The sequence below is a fragment of the Thunnus thynnus genome, chromosome 22, assembly GCF_963924715.1.
Source record: "Thunnus thynnus chromosome 22, fThuThy2.1, whole genome shotgun sequence".
In the NCBI taxonomy this organism is placed as follows: Eukaryota; Metazoa; Chordata; class Actinopteri; order Scombriformes; family Scombridae; genus Thunnus; species Thunnus thynnus.
Window position 1 is genome coordinate 11,356,888 of NC_089538.1, and position 14,321 is coordinate 11,371,208.

At 40.3% G+C, this 14,321-nt stretch overlaps 2 protein-coding genes across 2 annotated transcripts; both read left to right on the top strand.

Annotated features, from left to right (window-relative positions):
• Positions 1–559: 559 nt before the first annotated feature.
• LOC137174441 (5,6-dihydroxyindole-2-carboxylic acid oxidase-like) lies at positions 560–6,016 on the top strand. The gene is made up of 7 exons (XM_067579711.1): positions 560–1,113; positions 1,598–1,920; positions 3,284–3,488; positions 3,614–3,781; positions 3,907–4,086; positions 4,203–4,349; positions 4,465–6,016. Exons 1-7 carry the CDS (start codon positions 759–761, stop codon positions 4,650–4,652), a joined length of 1,566 nt encoding a protein of 521 aa, XP_067435812.1. The 5' UTR covers positions 560–758; the 3' UTR covers positions 4,653–6,016.
• A 323-nt stretch (positions 6,017–6,339) lies between these two features.
• LOC137174442 (leucine rich adaptor protein 1-like) lies at positions 6,340–11,348 on the top strand. The gene is made up of 2 exons (XM_067579712.1): positions 6,340–6,771; positions 9,779–11,348. The coding sequence occupies exons 1-2, from the start codon at positions 6,550–6,552 to the stop codon at positions 10,166–10,168; spliced, it is 612 nt and encodes a 203-aa protein (XP_067435813.1). The 5' UTR covers positions 6,340–6,549; the 3' UTR covers positions 10,169–11,348.
• Positions 11,349–14,321: the final 2,973 nt, after the last annotated feature.

The window sequence follows — 14,321 nt, forward strand, 5'->3', positions numbered from 1 at the left end:
CTTTAATACACAGAGACAGCCAGGATATTCAAAATAACACATTTTTTTGCCAATATGGTGCTATTACATTTTAAGTAATGAATAAAAGTGAGAGTTTACAAGCAGATAATATTCACAAGAGCAATATATTTCTGAGCCTGCTTGCTGCACCAAGTTGTTTTCTTTTCCATAAACATGTGTGCCAGGGGCGACATTTATAAAAGACTATTACTCTATAGCAAATTAATTTTCATACAGTGCTCATAAAGGCGTTACAGTAAACGTGAAAGCATTAAAGCTCTGTAGCCCTCCTCATTCATCATAATTTGTGGTTTAAACTGAAACAATTCTGTAATTCATTAAACGTGTTTTTTTAAATGTTGGATTTATTCAGCCCACTTCAGAAGTCCAGTAGGCTTTTAGAAGAATAATACTGTGCATGACCGGATCACACTACCTTTCTTTCCCTCCATCCCCAGTAGGAAATATGATGTTATGTGATGGAATCACGCGGGAGTCAGAAAATCCGGGTAGTCATGCGCTAATCCGGTATTTAAGGTCGGAGGTTTTCTTGTTTGGGGGGAAATAGAAGCAGGGGCCTGGGTGCATGGGAGGGGGCGTTTTGTACACACTCAGTTGACAGAAACATTCCTGGTGTCTTTAAGTGATGTACGTTTACTTGGAATAACAGCTTAGTTTAAGAGAATACTTGTAGATAAATATTCAGTTGGTAAAACTGACTCCAAATCGTGCGTAAAGTTTGACAACCGTTTTGGATAATGTGGCAGTGTTGCTTTTTGGTGTTTTTTGGCGCGGTGGCAGTGAGCGCTCAGTTCCCCAGAGAGTGCGTAACACCCGAGGGACTCAGGAGTGGACAGTGTTGTCCGTCACCATCCGGCCTGAACAACGACCCGTGTGGCTCCAGTACGGGGCGCGGACAGTGTGTATCCATCTCGGTGGATGCGCGCCCACACGGCCCTCAGTACCCGCACGACGGACGGGATGACCGGGAACGATGGCCAGTCCGTTTCTTCAACCGCACATGTCAGTGTAATGGAAACTTCAGTGGTTATAACTGCGGACGCTGCAGACACGGATGGACTGGGGCCAACTGTGACCAGAGAGTTTCTGTTGGTAAGTGCGCGTCCTCCTGGGAGTCTGGGGAAATATTTTATTAATAATGTCATGGATTATTGATTCAAGCTCCTAATATGAGGTTAGACAGTCAGCTAGCAGATCTGAGCTTTTAGGGATTTAGTGCCATCGCTCATTGGCACTTAAGCACTCCTTTATGACACCCCGCCGACCCAGATGAGCGCATAATGGCCCATTTAATATTGATCTATCTATATCTACCCGACAGATTATTTTAGCAAAATGAACTCAGATTAGAGGCCCATGAAAGCACTTCCAAAATGAGTTTGGCCTAGTTAAACACCAACTACTTAGATAAAGACATTTGATTACATGATGAAATGATCAAAACGGTCAAAAAATCTGCCTGTTCCGCATATTTTCTGTACTCGTTTTTTCTCACTCATTAAAAAAACTGATCCCCAATTAACGCATGACTGATTGCGTTAATCCACATTTTTCTCTCTCTCTACTAATCCCCCAGTAAGGAGAAACGTGATGCAGCTCAGTGCGGACGAGAAGCGTGCGTTCGTGAACGCGCTGGATCAGGCCAAGCGCACGGTGCACCCCGACCTGGTGATAGCCAGTCGGCGCTATCCGGAGATCTTCGGGCCTGACGGGAACACCATGCAGTTCGAAAACATCACCATCTACAATTACTTCGTTTGGACGCATTATTACTCTGTCAGCAAGACGTTTCTGGGGGCTGGGCAGGCCAGTTTTGGAGGAGTGGACTTCTCACACGAGGGGCCCGGTTTCGTCACTTGGCACAGGTACCACCTTTTGCAGCTGGAGCGAGACATGCAGGTGAGAGACTGTATAAAGAGGTGGCAATTTAGAGTAACAGCGCTGTAATTGCATAAACAATAGTTAGTTGCCCTGAGGGTAATCGCCATTTACCAATATATCACCGACTAATAATCCACTTCAACCTAGCTGTCAGTTCCCCTGCTTGTTTATTTTACGTAATGCGTTTCCCCACAACTGTATTGGCGAGGTAATCATAATTGACGACGCAATTTCATGGCTTCATAGGCGAGCACCGTGCAGAATGGGATTTTAAGTGTTTTATAGGCAGAGATTCGATTTGACCAGCACACAATAGATGGCATTCAGAAAACGACAACAGTATTGAGCAGGATAAATAATTAGATCTGTCCAGTGGTTCACAATTACGCAGGCTTTCTTTTTGAATACACAATTGCAAGCATAGACATTGAGCCCTGTTGAATACACTGACAGCATGTTGGACTCTTGGTGAGAAATTCCTGAGAAAGTTTATGCTTCACTAGTTTTCCCTAATTAGTCTTTCTATTCTGTTAAATACTCGCATTGATGGCCACAGTTTTGCAAGTCAGGATCTGGATGATCAACCAAGATGACTAGGAGTTGGCTCAACTAATTGTTCTACATAAATTAGATGTGTTTAATTACACAGTGGATTATTTTTGCTCAGGAATTGGTGAGGAAAAATATGTGGCTTAAGGAAAACAGCTCACCCTGTTACTGTTTGTTTATGGAAGGTTTTATTAGAATTACAGCAGTAAGGATCCATCAATGTGTAAAAGGTGTATGTTAGAGTTTTAGGGTTTTTCAAAGGAAAAATTCAGACATGTCAAGTAGAAAGTTATTCACAACTGTCCACTGTCTCTTCTCAGGTTCCTAACTAATATTAGTATGTGCACTAGACATTTTTTTAAGCTGTGGAAAAGTGAGGGTGCCCCATACATATGTACTTCTGAAAAAGAAAGTTTAGTGTTTTCTAGTAAATTCTCAATGTGTTTTCATACTGAGATAATATACATTATAGACTCTAAAATTGATTTCACAAAGACTGTTAAAAAACCAATTTCTATTCATTGCAAATTTATTCATGCACGGTGAATAGATATTGTTATAGACTGTCTTTAAAGCAAATCATAGTCAATTTGTTCTGCACATTATGACACCATTACTAAATAAGACTTTATGGATACTTTGATGTTACCTAAGTGGTTAGGAATACATTTTTGGCTGATAACTCCACACATCTGCCTCTAATACATTCCAGAAAATGCTGTTTGCTTGCATTGCAGGTTGAAATCATAGTGCTCTGGTTGTGTTTCTAGTTGTGGTGTTCACATTTACAAACTCAGCCATCATTTCTTTCTTTTTTATATCAAACAACCAGGACATGCTCCAAGACCCCTCCTTCGCCCTGCCCTACTGGAACTTTGCCATTGGTGGTAACACATGTGACATCTGCACAGATGACCTGATGGGAGCCAGGAGCAGCTTTGACATGAACTCGCTGAGCCCCAACTCTATCTTCTCCCAGTGGAGAGTCGTCTGTGAGAGTGTAAATGACTATGACACACTGGGAACCATCTGCAACAGTAAGACTTTTGTTCCTCACCATGACAAAAACTCCACTGATCTCACAGAGATCCTCTTTATTCTTTAAGTGCAGGGAAATATATCCGGTTGTTGTTAATTAATTTCCTTCCCTGTCTCCGTCCAGACACTGAGACTTCTCCCATTAGAAGGAACCCAGCAGGAAACGTCAACAGGCCGATGGTCCAACGTCTCCCTGAGCCTCAGGATGTGGCAGACTGTCTGCAGGTTAACGCTTTTGACACACCACCCTACTACTCCACCTCTTCTGAAAGCTTCAGAAACACAATTGAAGGTAAGTGTGTGTTTCTGGCCATGTCTTGGTCATGTTTCACCGTTTTTTATTTGGTCTAAACTACAAAGGTATGACATTCTGTGTCATTTGACATTTTCTTAAGCTTTTACGTATTGTTTCGGCAGGTTATAGTGCCCCCCAGGGAAACTATGACCCCGTTGTAAGGAGCCTGCACAACCTGGCCCATCTGTTCCTGAATGGGACTGGAGGACAGACCCACCTCTCACCCAACGACCCCATCTTTGTCCTGCTCCACACCTACACTGATGCCATATTTGATGAATGGTTGAGGAGACACGGTCCAGGTCTTTTAGCAACAAAATCTTGCTTTTGTCGTTTACTATATAATACCTGCATTTGCTTTATTGCTTTATTGTTAGCATGATTAGCATTTTGTCTAACATGAAATATTTCTTGACAGAATCACCTGTGTATCCAGAAGAAAACGCCCCTATTGGTCATAACAGGGGCTACAACATGGTGCCTTTCTGGCCCCCAGTTACTAACGCTGAGATGTTTGTGGTCGCCCCTGAAAATCTTGGTTATTCTTATGAAGCTGAATGGCCAGGTATACATTTTGAATTTGTTCTAGTACTGACACATTTTTTTGCCGTCTTCTACCATCGCCTTTGATTAAAAACATAGATGATGTGGGTATTAATCATCCACTTTGTCCTTTCTAGGTCAAGCTTTCACTCTGACTGAAATCATCACCATGGCAATAGTTGCTGCCCTTGTGATTGTTGCAGTCATTTTCGCTGCCACCACATGTGCCGTGCGTGCCAGATCGTACAATATGGAAGGCCACCAGCCTCTGCTCGGGGATCAGTACCAGCGCTACGACGATGACAAAAGCCAATCTGTAGTCTAAGATCAACATTCAAACATCCAGCCTCACCTACGTGCTGCTTCTCTTTACTTTTACAGTGACTACAGCTATGCAATTTGGTAAAGCCTGAATCTTTTCTCACTAAAGAACATGTGTAGATCATTGAATGCTACAAGGTGATAGAAAGTAATCTTTTGGTTACATTCATGTCCCTATATCAAAAGCTGGTACAGTTTTTTTTTCCTACAAATAGTACGGACATGAACAATTTACTTTTACATTTCACCAATGGACATAAGGCACTCATCTAAGTATTCTAAGTATCCATTTTGTGATGGAAACGTAAAAAAAAATATATGCAGTACCCTTTGATGGTGCAGCTTTGCAAAAATTGTCAGGATCATGTCTTCACAATTTTCAGGTTTCGGGAAAATTTGAAAATGGAAAATGTGTTCAAATAAACTGAACATGAACAAACCAATTGTTGGCGTGATAGTGATGCCACCAGGTGGTGCTAAACTCCGATTCTTGTCAGTCCTTTAAAATGACGTTCCAGTGTCAGCAGAGTTATGTAAGTCTGTTAAATATTTGATGATTCACTTCAGAGGTGATCAAGTACGAAGCATTCAGATTCTGACAAGAGATTAAGGATGTTCTGTAACTTTGTGAATACATTTAAAGTAAAATAAGGTAAAAGTTGCAAATCAGGCAAAACATGAAGTTACAATCTACCAATTCTACCTTGTTTATAGGTAACATCACTGTCTGTTTTTCTGCTATTATTGAACAGCTATAAAATACACTGCCCATGTCTAATAGAGCCTTAACGCCCACAAGGGGGTGCAATAGTTCAATCTTAAGCATATATGCTTTTAGTTGATTTTTATTATGTATTTAGATAAATTAATCCCCATAATCTAAAATATTGAGTTGTAAATTAGTGAAAACTTAAGAGAAAATAAAAGAAAAACAACAGGGGTGGTAATTTAGAAGATATGCAGCCACAGTCATCCAGAGTGTCAACAGGTTGTAATCCTGAGATCTAACTGATCTGTGTATTCTTTTTGTGCTTTCTTTTTCTTTTTCTGTCTTTTTTTTTTTAACTGAATTGATGTGAAAAGGTCATTAAAGCTTTTTCTGTTTTTACTTTTTTAAGTGTTCCAAAAATGTTGGATCTGGGTGTTTGCCAAATTATTTAATTGATTAAATGTTCTGTTGTGGTCTGCTGGACTTTACACTGACACCAGATGTTTACTATGCACTGACACACATGTGTGATTAAAACATCTAAAAACATATGAGAAATATATTTATTCACTCATCAAATTGCAATATATTGTAATGTAATGACACGTGCAACTGTCTCTTCATGATTTTTCATGTATTTTTTTTATAATGTGCAGACACACATACCCGATTTAACAGCCTGTAGTACACATTATGAATACATTTTGGAAAATATTGGGTCTAGACATATTTGTCTCGATGGTTGGAATCCCCGTGTTCCAAATTTCTCTCCTGAAAAATGTGTTCCCAAGTGCACAGGCAAATTTTTTTTCTCCACAACAGCCCGGCGTCACCTCACCTGTCTGGTGTCTGGTTTCAGAGGAAGCTCCCCTGTGGGAGGGTCTATGGAGAGCACGTTGTCGTTAAACCGTCTCACTACTGGTCAGAAGCTTCAATGGGAGGTCTGTTGGTGTAACAGCGGTTAAAGTGTTTATGGCTCTGCAGTTCATTCTCCGAGCTAGTTGAATAAAGTTGTGAGGAGACGGCGCGTGCTGCTACTTTTTTTGCCGCTTTGCAACAACTCCTCACTGGATATAGCTCGTGCTTGTCTCCCCCAACGAATCATTTGGGAATATCTCCGAGGTCGCAGCCCTGTAATTAGCTCTTCTGCCTGCCTCAAATCATTACATATAATCTCTTGTGACAGTCCGCCATGGACGAGGACAACAACGTCTTGCCTGAGTTGAAGGACATTGAGACAAAGTTGGGTCGGAAAGTCCCAGATAGTCTCATCCGTTCTCTTGTTGGAGGAAAACATCACGACAGGCACGAGAAGGCGGCGGCAGCGCCGCATTTAGTGAATGGCAAACTTCGTGCCAATTCTGCGGACTTGAAAAGACTGGAGAGCAAAATGCTATTCCTGAAACAAGAAATGGTAAGTGTCTCTTTCTGTATTATTTTAAACTGAATGAGCAGTCTGGGAAAGTAGCAGCTGTTTTTAAAGAAGAGGTGCCAGTTGTCATAGAGCCATTAATCTATAAACCACATTATATAGCTAGAACATAGTTATAGTGTTGCACTAAGTATGTTTCAGCCTCCTAATTCAAAGTTACCAACTTATTTCAAGCACGTATTCACTTATTCTTAACTGTACATGTGTCTAAGCTGCTTGTTTATCCGCAAACATTTGAATTAAATTTTTTTTAAAAGCCTCGAATATGATTATACATTCATTTGCAATAGTTTCATGTCAGGTAAACTGGATTTGATAGCCTCTATATGCTTACTCAACTGTATTAGCATTGCTTTGGAAACTCAGGAAATGCCTCCACTTCATACAAAACCGGTCCACGTATCAACATGTGGTTGTTGAAGAAATGGGTGTTGTGCCTCATTGTCTGAGAAAGCGCCGTGAAACCGGTCAGTACGTGTGAGCCGTTCACACCTGCACACACTACAGTCAGAGCAGACCTTTTGTTGGTGAACCCTCGTCACCTCAGGGAATGATCCTCCCTCTTGTGATTCAAACTGCCCGGTGCTCTGTGGCGTTACCTTGTCATGATAGTTTTATCTGCCAACACACACTATTAAAAGTGCTCAAAATACCACACTTTATTTTTTAAAACTGAAGCCTTGTTTGACCCCGAGTCGCAGCAACCCCCCTCCTCCCCCCCCTGTTTAAGAAAGGTCACAAAAGGTATTAAGATTCCTGAGCAGATGGCCAAGTTGACCGAGTTTTGCGGACTGTATTCCGGATGTATGGTAGCCAGCAGACTGACCCATCACCAGAGACTTTGTGTTGATTAGCTTTAGTTTTACACTGATGTGACAGAGCCAATGAGACCTGTAACTGACGCATGTTAATGGTAACAACCTTTGCCTTGTTTGTCTTGTTTTACACCCACTTCTCAAATTCACCAACTATTATACAGCCTGTCAATGTGCTGATATGAGAAAAAAAACCTAATTTGCTTTTCTTTAAATAATAGAGTGTAATTCCATTATTGATGTCTTTCTCAGGTATCTTCTTTTCATATTCGGGCCGTCTTGGGTTTCCCTGTTTTGTATGGTTCCCTTCCCGGCTCAATCACTAATCCAATCAGACTGCTCTGTTTTGGTGCGCGCGAGTCTGGTACACACACACATTATTTGAGAGGCTGCAATAATCTACAGCCTGTTTAAATAAGCAAATGAACCCTGAATGGTGCCATTCTCTGAAAGTTAAGGGACCAGCTCTTATTAGTTTCATATGATAAATTAAACATGTTGTTGCAGGTTCAGTATGACTACCCAGTACAGACAAAATCATGCAGCACTAATTGTGTTTCCTAAACTCATTTTGTGATACCGACCCACTGGTGCCATCTTATTTACACAAGATAGCTGTTTGGACTAAAATTCTAATATGACTCCATCTGCTCGGTCTCCGTATGTGTGTGTGTGTGTGTGTGTGTGTGTGTGTGTGTGTGTATATAAAGCGGGTGGTTATCCTCCCAAAACAAATACACTGGCAGCAGTATGAGCTAAATGAAGGCTGGCTGCAAATCCACTCCAAAGAAAGGCTGTTTTATCAAGCCAGCTGTCAGGAACACTGTACCAGCCCTGTCTGCCTTCATCTGCCTCAATGCATTTTGATTGTGACAGGCTTATACAGCTGTCCTTTTACCATTTTTCATCCTGACTGGCTGTTTGTCACCAGCTCGACACAGGGAAGTCCCTTTGAATGACTCCATAGGCTGTCCACTTCCACCCTCGATCAATGGTATGGCTGTTGTGGCAGGGAGTTAAATCAATGGCCATACTGTGTTTAGTAGACGTATAATTCAAAATCCTGAGTGCTGTTTCCTGACCGTGTTGTTACATGAGCAGTACAAGTCTTTTTTTTTTCCACATAGTTAAGTTTCTTTTGTTCACAAGAAGGTCTGATAGTCTAAGCAAAATAGCACATAGTGTTCTGACCATGAGAGAACAAAAGAATGCTAACAATTGTAGAGAGAGAGAAGAAGAAAAAAAAAGCTCACCACAAGCTCCATTTTAGTAGCCGTTGTGCTGCTTTCGATTATATCACATGATCTTCATCAGCAGATGGAGTTGTCATGGAATAGCAGATGTTCAACTTTCCATTTTCTTTCCTGAGTAATTCAAGGACTTCCTGTCTGTGTTAGTTTAAAAACAGAGGTTTAATCTCCTGATGAATTACACGCGCTGTGATCGAAAGTTCAAGTTCAAGACCTTTTATTTGTCCCTGAGGTGTAATTGGTTCTGCAGCAGTAGCAATAAAAACAACAAGACGACACAGGGCGAGACAGACGGAATAAAAAAAACACACACACTTAACAAAAAACACAAGAGTAAAAGATGAACACATGAAGTACAAAAGTTATAATATTAGTGAAAGAAAACAGAGGAGAAACAGGCATGGTTTGCTTTTAATAGCTGTTCTGGGGCATGAAAGCACCAGAACAGCTACTAAATGGACCTTGTGATGAAACTGTTTTCACATCTGCTGTGTCCAAGGTCAAGAATGAACTATGAACCTCGATGCTAACAATAGCTAGCAATGATAACGGTACTGGTTTTGTATTACATTGACTTCCATTCTACTTATGAGGGCACACTATCACGTTGTAGCTGTGTTACAGTTACATATTTTGGTAAATACACGATGGTTCCTGCCAATAATTAGCTGAGAAGATTGACACCACTCTCCTGTTTGTCCACTGAATATACAAGGCTAGAGCCAGCAGCCGCTTTGCTATTTCTTGGCTGGGTGTGTTGCCTTCCTGGAGTCTCCGCTGATTGCACGGCAGCCAAGATATAGTCTGGTACTAAACTCTCCGTAAAATGTCTAGTTCTCAAAATGTGTAACTACTCTCTTTTTAAATGTGTGGTCATCTTTAAACACCACGATCTGACATGGATGTTTTTTCCCTAACACACAGGCACACCTGCGAGCCATTGATGTGAAGCTGATGCAGCAGCTCATGTCAATCAACGAGGGCATAGAGTCCATCCGCTGGATGATAGAAGACAAAGGAGGCGTGGCTAGCCAGGAGGGCAGCCTGACGGGCAGCTTGTACAGCCTGTCAGACAGCCAGGACGGTACTTCCCTGCGAGGCAGCCTCAACAGCTTGAATGATGGCAACAGCGACGGGCTAGATGGTTTGTCCGTCGGTAGTTACCTGGACACGCTCGCAGAGGATCTCCCGGACAACCCTTCACCTACGGACCTTGACTGTTTTGTGGATAAAACAGTGATTGACGGCGACGCTTTCAGCAAAACGCCACTGAAACTCAGGGTGGAATCAGATGAATACTACTGCTTTGGATAATGATGATAAGCTGAAGACAGTGGTTACAGAGACTACTGAGATATTTTGTGAAGAAAGATTTTTTTTAAAAAGTGCTCTTCACTTTGACAAATTAACACACAGCTGTCAGATTATTTTTTTCTCACATGCTCCACGTTTTTTGTTATTTTAAAACGACAGCCAGGTGGCTGACATGACATACAAAATGACTCATGTGACTTTTTATCTAGAAACCAGTTTCCTTATGTTGCGGATTGAACACACCTCAAAAAACCATTGCCACGTAATGTCACACCAAATGCAAGTGAAAACATGTTAACAATTCTTAATGTCTTAATGTTATCATGCAGGTTATTTAAACAGGTGCTCTATTGTCCATACAGATTGTATTTATTGTTGAGTTATTGGTTACTGGAATATTCTCATTCTGATCCAATACCTCAGCATTTTTGTTCGCAGTTTAAGTTCTTCTTAGCTCAAATTTAGTGGAGAAGGGGTAAAGAAAAGTAGCAACTAAAGGTGAACTGGAAGTTTTTTTTTTTCAGCTTGGACTTTGGGTGAGGGTCAAATTAACCACAGTCATCTGATCTAAGTAAAGGAGTAGATTAGGATTTAGCAGCCATTTGGAAAATTGGACATTTCATGCTGAGTGATTCAAGAGGTTAAACTGTTTAAAGTGGCAAAGTGGCTCATTTAAGTGTTACAGCAAGTGCAATTTGCTTCAATGCCAAACTCTGAGCACCACCTTCCATAAATGTTTGTTTTTAATTATTTTTTCCTGAAATGTTTTGACTGAAGTTCCAAAGCTAAACCCGACTCAGCAATAGTAGAATTTACAATACACGCAAGAGATTAGGTACACGTTTAAAGCACAGATGCTTGACTGAAAACCAAAGCAATTTGATTGTCTTATAGATAATTTAGGCCTGAGGCTAAAAATCCGTTAACGCCAGATGGGAGATTTGTTGATGGTGACATATGTGAAACACATGTTTTTACTTTGTGGGCACATTTTAATTCTGTTGTCAAAACGGTTTAATTAGAGCTACATGTTGCTGTGTGTTGTTTTAGCTTTAAACTCCACATTGGTTTGTATGACGTTTGTATTTTATGCTGCCTGCTTTTGAACAAAAAAAACAACTGTTTTTATTGATTGCTAATAATTTTGTTGTGGAAATGAAATAATATATTGTGATTTGCATCTGCCTCACACTGTCTTTATGCAAATAACACGTAGTCGTAATTGTCAATTTTTAGAAACAAAAGTGGTTCGCTGAGCTCGTTATAGAATCTTAATGAGATGGAAAGTGAACAATTATGGTGGTTTCCTTATTTGGTAAATTTAAGTTAAGAATAATCTCTCCATAATAAAGTCAGACCTTGTGGTGCCCTGTGTAATGTGGCATGGAAAATTACCCACATTAATTCACTGTGTCACTCCATATCACATTCCCTTGATACTACACAGAACCAGAAGATGATTCTAAATTTGGCAAATGACTGCTTATTTTTGTGCTTTTAACTTCCTCAAGCTATTAGCAGGGGAAGGTCATTTGGGATAGTATTTAGGATGGGACTGCAAGTATTATTACAGATGAGGAATCATGTTACCTAAAGCTAATGAGAATCAGAGAATCATCTGAGCGCAATGCTTGGAATGAAGTCAATTGAAAATAACACCGACCAAGAATGAGAGAGAATTTGAATTGGAATGCCAGCCATACAGAATATTTAATGGTTTATTTTCTTTTTTATGTATCTCACTTGCTTCTTATCTTTCATTTGATAATTGGTGTTCCAGACGCAGTGTACAGTGAATGTCATTATAGGAAAGATGAGAACCTTGGTCTTTTTGGCTTGTGAATAAGTGAGTGGCCATGAGACACAGTACTTCAGTAGTTCTCAGGCTGGGGTCTGACATCAGGACTTGTCTTTGGAAATGCTGTCTTGTTAGATAAGTCTTGAATTATTCACTTTGTCCGTAGATCTCTCATATTATTTGGAACTAGCATATCATGAGTGGAGGATTTTGTGGATGTTTTCTTGGTGTGTGACAGTCTTACTGCGTGTTATGAAATGCACAAAATAACAAGATTGGACACAAAGGACACTGTTAGTGTTACATTAGTTCCAGACAGATATAATCACTTTATCCAGGCACATTAAGCATACTTGTAACTTTGTCTCACTGCAAGTGCAAAGCAGCTTTATTTGGTTTTATGCTGCCTTTCCTTATCTCTACCTCCCAGAGGCTTTGGCAAGCTTAAGCTCCCTGTCAGGCAGAACCAAGCCACTAAACCAAAGAACCTTGTGAATGACAGCATGACCTCCTTGTCAGCAATTCAATTAAAAAGACAAAAAGTTCTCTCAACTTCTCCAAATTTCATGTCTTAACAAATGTAATCATTACATGACTGACTGATGGCTTATATCCCTCAGGGGAATATGTTGAAACCAGAGTTTGTGGCCTTTAAGTAATTAGATGTACAGAACAGGTTCTGCCAGTTTATGTTGTAATAGCTCTAAGTCAAAATTCCTGAGAGCTACATGGTACATTACACGTGAACAGATGTTACCTTTTTGGGCCTTTCCCTGGCCCTATTAATTGTACATTTCCTACATGAAAGGGAGAACTGGCTGACACAGCCTTTGTGGTAAAGACAAGCGCTGTCATTCACCAAACCTTCTATCACATTTTGCTCCAGCTGTTTTTTTCCTCATTCCAAGCATAGAAGAAGTACATATTACCATATAATTGTTCACCTGGAAAGTAAGCAAGAAAACAAGCTATCAATTTACATTAGTCAAATGAAGTTATTCAATGTTTGTCAAATTCTTCTGTCAGCAATTATAGCCACCCTGTTCTTGGGTTCAATGACATCCAGGCTTTGTGGAAAGCAAACAAAGAGAAAAATCAGCTGCGGTCTCCTTAGTTTGGGAGCAGAGTGCAAAACAATGATTTATTCATTCCCGAAGTTTGTCCTCAGTTAATTTACTTGAGCACAAATAATTACGCTCCTGTACAATTGAGACAGTGGCTTCCAGCGGGGATCCATTAGCAAATTAGACACTGGGTTTGGGCCTGTGCCACAAGATGAAGGGAAACCAATACCGTCTGGTATCTGGGAAACTGTCACCATGCTACCAAATGAGGATACAGGATATGGGTTACTGGAGTAGGGTTTATGGGGGATCAAAAGAATTAGAGACACAGTGGGCCCCTCAGACAGGAAGCTACAGATACAGAGTAAATATACACAATTGTGAAGCTATTTATTCTGGTTTAATTAGGGGTTTTCTTTGTGGGCTTGTGGTTTGTTGCACAGGTCTCCTAGTTTTCAAACAACTTCAAATAGACTGAAGAATTCCATAAACATTATGTTATATATATTATATTAAAGAGAATATAACATGATGGACACAACATGATGGACTTAAGAATGAATGTTTGTGATATCCTCAGTGTGCTATGCAGTCATGCTAGTACTTGTGATGGATGTAGCACATTAGATTGAATATGTCAGCCTTATTACATTCCCAGACATGCAGAGCTCCATGTTGGGAGATTTATGAAGCTGTGGAAAACTTAATAAGGCCTGTCCCATAGCATGAATATCTTGTTTCGTCTAGGAAAAATACTTAATGAATGTCAAGGTTAGCTGCAATCCTAATGTGCTTCTCAAGAGATTTTCTGCACTGCTGATGCGATGATAGCGTTCAACTTCAGACTCAACAAATACTTCATTCCGATAAGATTATTACATAAATTGAAATTATGGTATACGTCAGGAAAACACCACTTTTAGGAGACAAATGTCCTGAATGAGCTCTTAGTCAGCCAAGCTGTAGACACATAACTTTTTGAATCTCAAGAGCCTTGTGAAACTTTGTTGGTCTTGGGAACCACTGTAGCCAAACCGCAAAAGATGTGGCATTTTGTTCGTCAATGCAAATATTAGACATTAACAATGGCTGTCTGTACTCATAAATTACTCAGTCGAGATTTAGAGAAACACCCTTTGAAAGCTTCTTTAAACATCATACAGAAAACATCTGAGAAATCCAAATACAGAAAGTGGTCAGCCTGAGAACACATTACCCTACAGGCTGGTCAGGCTGCATTCCATTCATAGTTCATGGGGTTATTTTTAATTACCATAAACACAGTAGTGCC

Bases quoted from the DNA above. Each gene is read 5' to 3' on its own strand.
- LOC137174441 (XM_067579711.1), top strand. From the start codon at position 759: ATGTGGCAGTGTTGCTTTTTGGTGTTTTTTGGCGCGGTGGCAGTGAGC. The intron at 1,114-1,597 runs GTAAGTGCGCGT...CTAATCCCCCAG, and splicing joins TGACCAGAGAGTTTCTGTTG to TAAGGAGAAACGTGATGCAG. The intron at 3,489-3,613 runs GTAAGACTTTTG...GTCTCCGTCCAG, and splicing joins ACTGGGAACCATCTGCAACA to ACACTGAGACTTCTCCCATT.
- LOC137174442 (XM_067579712.1), top strand. From the start codon at position 6,550: ATGGACGAGGACAACAACGTCTTGCCTGAGTTGAAGGACATTGAGACA. The intron at 6,772-9,778 runs GTAAGTGTCTCT...CCTAACACACAG, and splicing joins TATTCCTGAAACAAGAAATG to GCACACCTGCGAGCCATTGA.